The sequence below is a fragment of the Sardina pilchardus genome, chromosome 11 (genome assembly GCF_963854185.1).
Source record: "Sardina pilchardus chromosome 11, fSarPil1.1, whole genome shotgun sequence".
NCBI lineage: Eukaryota > Metazoa > Chordata > Actinopteri > Clupeiformes > Clupeidae > Sardina > Sardina pilchardus.
In genome coordinates, this window is record NC_085004.1 from 1,187,921 (window position 1) to 1,192,920 (window position 5,000).

General features: G+C 42.5%; 1 protein-coding gene across 4 annotated transcripts in view; it reads left to right on the forward strand.

Annotated features, from left to right (window-relative positions):
* Positions 1 to 5,000, forward strand: part of LOC134095680 (LIM domain-binding protein 2-like) — a 34,431-nt gene that overhangs the window by 11,105 nt on the left and 18,326 nt on the right. For all 4 annotated transcript variants that reach the window (XM_062549342.1, XM_062549344.1, XM_062549343.1 and 1 more), the window contains exon 2: positions 3,599 to 3,701. In XM_062549342.1, the coding sequence (XP_062405326.1) occupies positions 3,599 to 3,701 (103 nt within the window). The remainder of the gene's footprint in view (positions 1 to 3,598; positions 3,702 to 5,000) is intronic.

Consider the following 5,000-nt stretch of genomic DNA (forward strand, 5'->3'; position numbering starts at 1 on the left):
GAGAGGCAGTCAGAGATGGAGAGAGGATTATAAGATGAGGTCAGATAGACTGCTGTGTGAGTTTTTAATCACACACACACACAAACACACACACACACACACACACAAACACACACACATTCAGAGCAATTGTGTTGGCTTGTTTGTTTGTTTGTCTCTCACCCTTCATGTACTGTGTGAACATTTGCACATGTGTGTATTTCTGTGTGCACATGTGTGTTTGTTTAAGTATGTTTCTAGGTGCGTGCGTGTGTGTGTGTGTGTGTGTGGGTGTGTGCGCGCTTTGATCCTCTATGCATCACCCTTGACACTTTTAAAGCAGTCAAATCCAGCAGTGAGACTTAATTCAACATAGTCACGAGTCGACTCACAAAACAATGTGTGTGTGTGTGTGTGTGTGTGGTATGTGTGTGGCGTGTGTGTGTGTGATGTGTGTGGTGTGTGTGTGTGTGTGTGTGTGTGTGTGTGTGTGTGTGTGTGTGTGTGTGTGTGTGTGTGTGTGTGTGTGTGTGTGTTAATCTGTTGTTGAATCTGCTGTGTTGAGCCTCTCCCGCTGCTGCAGAAGTGTTCAGAACACACCCCTCCTCCCCACACTGGAGTGTGTGTGTGTGTGTGTGTGTGTGTGTGTGTGTGTGCATTGTTGTAAATATTGACTGACAGACTTCTGCTGACTGTTTCAAATACAGAGTCTGATTCTGAATGGATCTCCATATCGCTCTCAATGTGTTGGGACTTACCATGTGTCTGGTGTGTGTATGTTCTGGCCCACAGCAGAGTGATCATCTATCTATGTGTGTGTGTGTGTGTGTGTGTGTGTGTATTGTCATACAGTAGAGTGATAACTAGACTGATTGCAATTGTCTGACTGGCTGGCTGATTCCAATTTCCAATTTCTCTAGAGTTTGACCTGCCAGATGCAGATTTAATTTCTTCTAACCACTTCAGAGCACACACAAAGATTCATTTTCTATCTTTTCTTTAATAGAACATCTTAACATGGAATCAACTTATCAATAATGGAATGGCTGTTAAAAAATGAAACAGGTGAACAGGCAGATTCTTCCTCAAGTCTAACTTCAGCTGCATTATAGTATAAACTATAATGTTTCAGCTGCAATATAAACTCTAATGCTTCAGATGCAATATCAGACTATAATGCTTAAACTATAATGCTTCATGACTCAAAAACATGCGGCATGATGCGTTTGCATTGATGAGGGGCAAAAGTGGGAGCACATGAAGACAGGGGAGAAGTGCTATCGGTGACTGATGGCCGTACAGTATGTGTGAGATTAGGGAAACTAACTGATCGCCATACAGTACAGTATAGCCTACAGTATGTGTGAGATTAGGGAAACTAACTGATCGCCATACAGTACAGTATAGCCTACAGTATGTGTGAGATTAGGGAAACTAACTGATCGCCATACAGTACAGTATAGCCTACAGTATGTGTGAGATTAGGGAAACTTTCAGAAACAACTGAAACAGTATTCAGCACATCCGTTTTCTTCATTGTACTGTACATCAAAAGTAACTTTAACTTTTGCTTGCCCTTCTAATATCATATGTTCCCTTCCAGTCATAACCCTAGTCTAGGTGCAGTAGGTAGTTTGAGCATTGTGTTAAGTGGAGTAGAACTGCTAGGCCTCCTCTGCATCTCACTGCTCATCGACGTGTTAGCAGAGCCACAGAAAGAGAGAGTTGCGACACTCTGATGTTGCCGCCACACGATCAAAAGTTCCAAAAAAACAGCGCTGAATGGCTGAATGGCAGGAGGGTGGGATGTACTTCTAGATGCTGGAAGGTGTAATCAATTAACTCATTGACTACTGACCAAGAGATTGGCTGTAAATAGTTCCAAAAGTCCCATAGCGAGGAAATAGCCTGGAAGAAGTGCTGCCATTTTTTCCTATGGAGGTCTATGGGAGTGTCGCCACTCTGTTTTATCTACCGCTCTGCGTGTTATTATCATGTAAGATTGCTAAACTTTGAGTCTTTTTTTATGTCGCAGTCGCTTAAATCCATTCAGCTGTGATTGAGGTTCAGCTGTTGACACTCAATTAGTGTTGAAGCAATGAAGTGACCTCTTAGTAAATCCCCCCCATTTCACTCTCTGCAAGGTCAAGGTCAAGGTCAAGGTTAGATTTACACAGACTGCACACAGAAGAACTGGGTACTGGGTATTTCACAAGATGTCGCCACTGTGTAAACTAACTTCCTCTGGAACAGCTCAGTCTACAGGAAAGACAGAAACAGGAAGATGTTTTACCCTGCCAATTAAGGCATCATTAACATCAACTAGGCCAGACACCTGGACACTGTGAAATTGGCTCATTAGCGTTTTGTTTGTACATCCAGGCCTTAGTGTTGGTCTTTGCTAGCTTCTTCAAACTTTGCAACTCAGCTGAGTGATGTTGATTGAAGTGCGGCATGTGAGTGCATTTGACCGAATACAATCGGCATGTCTCAAACCGACTGACTGTGACTGTATTCTGTCTTACAGGAGAGTGATAACCCATGTGTATATGTGTGTGTGTTGTCTTCTACAGGAGAGTGATAACCCATGTGTATATGTGTGTGTGTTGTCTTCTACAGGAGAGTGATAACCCATGTGTATATGTGTGTGTGTTGTCTTCTACAGGAGAGTGATAACCCATGTGTATATATGTGTGTGTGTGTCTACAGGAGAGTGATAACCCGTGTGTATATGTGTGTGTGTTGTCTTCTACAGGAGAGTGATAACCCGTGTGTATATGTGTGTGTGTTGTCTTCTACAGGAGAGTGATAACCCATGTATATATGTGTGTGTGTCTACAGGAGAGTGATAACCCATGTATATATGTGTGTGTGTCTACAGGAGAGTGATAACCCGTGTATATATGTGTGTGTGTTGTCTTCTACAGGAGAGTGATAACCCGTGTGTATATGTGTGTGTGTTGTCTTCTACAGGAGAGTGATAACCCATGTGTATATGTGTGTGTGTTGTCTTCTACAGGAGAGTGATAACCCGTGTGTATATGTGTGTGTGTTGTCTTGTACAGGAGAGTGATAACCCATGTATATATGTGTGTGTGTTGTCTTCTACAGGAGAGTGATAACCCGTGTGTATATGTGTGTGTGTTGTCTTGTACAGGAGAGTGATAACCCATGTATATATGTGTGTGTGTTGTCTTCTACAGGAGAGTGATAACCCGTGTGTATATGTGTGTGTGTGTCTACAGGAGAGTGATAACCCGTGTGTATATGTGTGTGTGTTGTCTTCTACAGGAGAGTGATAACCCGTGTGTATATGTGTGTGTGTTGTCTTCTACAGGAGAGTGATAACCCGTGTGTATATGTGTGTGTGTTGTCTTCTACAGGAGAGTGATAACCCATGTATATATGTGTGTGTGTTGTCTTCTACAGGAGAGTGATAACCCGTGTGTATATGTGTGTGTGTTGTCTTCTACAGGAGAGTGATAGCCCGTGTGTATATGTGTGTGTGTTGTCTTCTACAGGAGAGTGATAACCCGTGTGTATATGTGTGTGTGTGTGTGTTGTCTTCTACAGGAGAGTGATAACCCGTGTGTATATGTGTGTGTGTTGTCTTCTACAGGAGAGTGATAATCTCTGGTGGGACGCCTTTGCCACGGAATTCTTTGAAGAGGACGCCACACTCACTCTTTCCCTCTGCCTAGAAGATGGCCCCAAGAGATACAGTAAGGCACACACACACACACACACACACACACACACACACACACACACACACTAGGGATGGGCATAATTAATCGACGATCGAGGATTGATCATTAAGAATTTTGTTGATAACATACATTTGTAAGCGATTAAAGGGATATTCCGCCATTTTTGGAAATACGCTCATTTTCCACCTCCCCTCGAGCAAAACAATCGATATTTACCTTGTTCCCGTTCATCCAGCCATTCTGTGAGTCTGGCGATACAACTTTTAGCTTCAGCCTAGCATAGATCACTGAATCGGATTAGACCATTAGCTTCTCGCCTGCTAGCTTCATGTTTAAAAGTGACTAAGATTTCTGATAATTTTCCCATTTAAAACGTGTCTCCTCTCAAGTTAGAAAGTGCAATAAGACCAACTGAAAATGAAACCTGGCGTTTTTCTAGGCTGATTTGACATGGAACTACACTCTCATCTGGCATAATAATCAAGGCAACTTGCAAACGTACCATAGGCGCAGTGATATCGTACGCAGCATCTGAAAATAGTCCCCATAGACATCAAGCAGTAGTAGTGCCAGTAGCTGCAAGTTGCCTTGATTATTACGCCAGATGAGAATGTAGTTCCATGTCAAATCAGCCTAGAAAAACGGCAGGGTTCATTTTCAGTTGGTCTTATTGCACTTTCTAACTTGAGAGGACACACGTTTTAAATGGGAAAATTACCAGAAATATTAGTCACTTTTAAACATGAAGCTAGCAGGCGAGAAGCTAATGGTCTAATCCGATTCAATGATCTATGCTAGGCTGAAGCTAAAAGTTGTATCGCCAGACTCACAGAATGGCTGGATGAACGGGAACAAGGTAAATATCGATTGTTTTGCTCGAGGGAAGGTGGAAAATGAGCGTATTTCCACAAATGGCGGAATATCCCTTTAAACTATTGTAGGTTGCGTTGCGTAGTTAAACATTTTACCAGCCGGGGGAAGTGTTTGACGCCATTCTCAGTTACCTGCGAGTTTCCGTTTTGATTTCTGTAGTAGGCTAATCATGAAGAGGTCACGGTGAAGTGTGGCATGGGACCATTTACATTTTTAAAGTGACTTAGTTTGCTGCAAACACTATAATGACGTGTATTGTTATGGTTATGCTAGCAGACGCCTTTATCTAAAGTAGGCTACAACACGGCCATAACTCAAACTATAGCCTATGACTTGACTAAGTATAGCGGTGGATCCTGTAACGTTATTTACCAAACTGGTAATGAATCTCACTACGAAGAAAAGAAGCAGCTGTTAGTGAGATTCTACCAGTCTGGT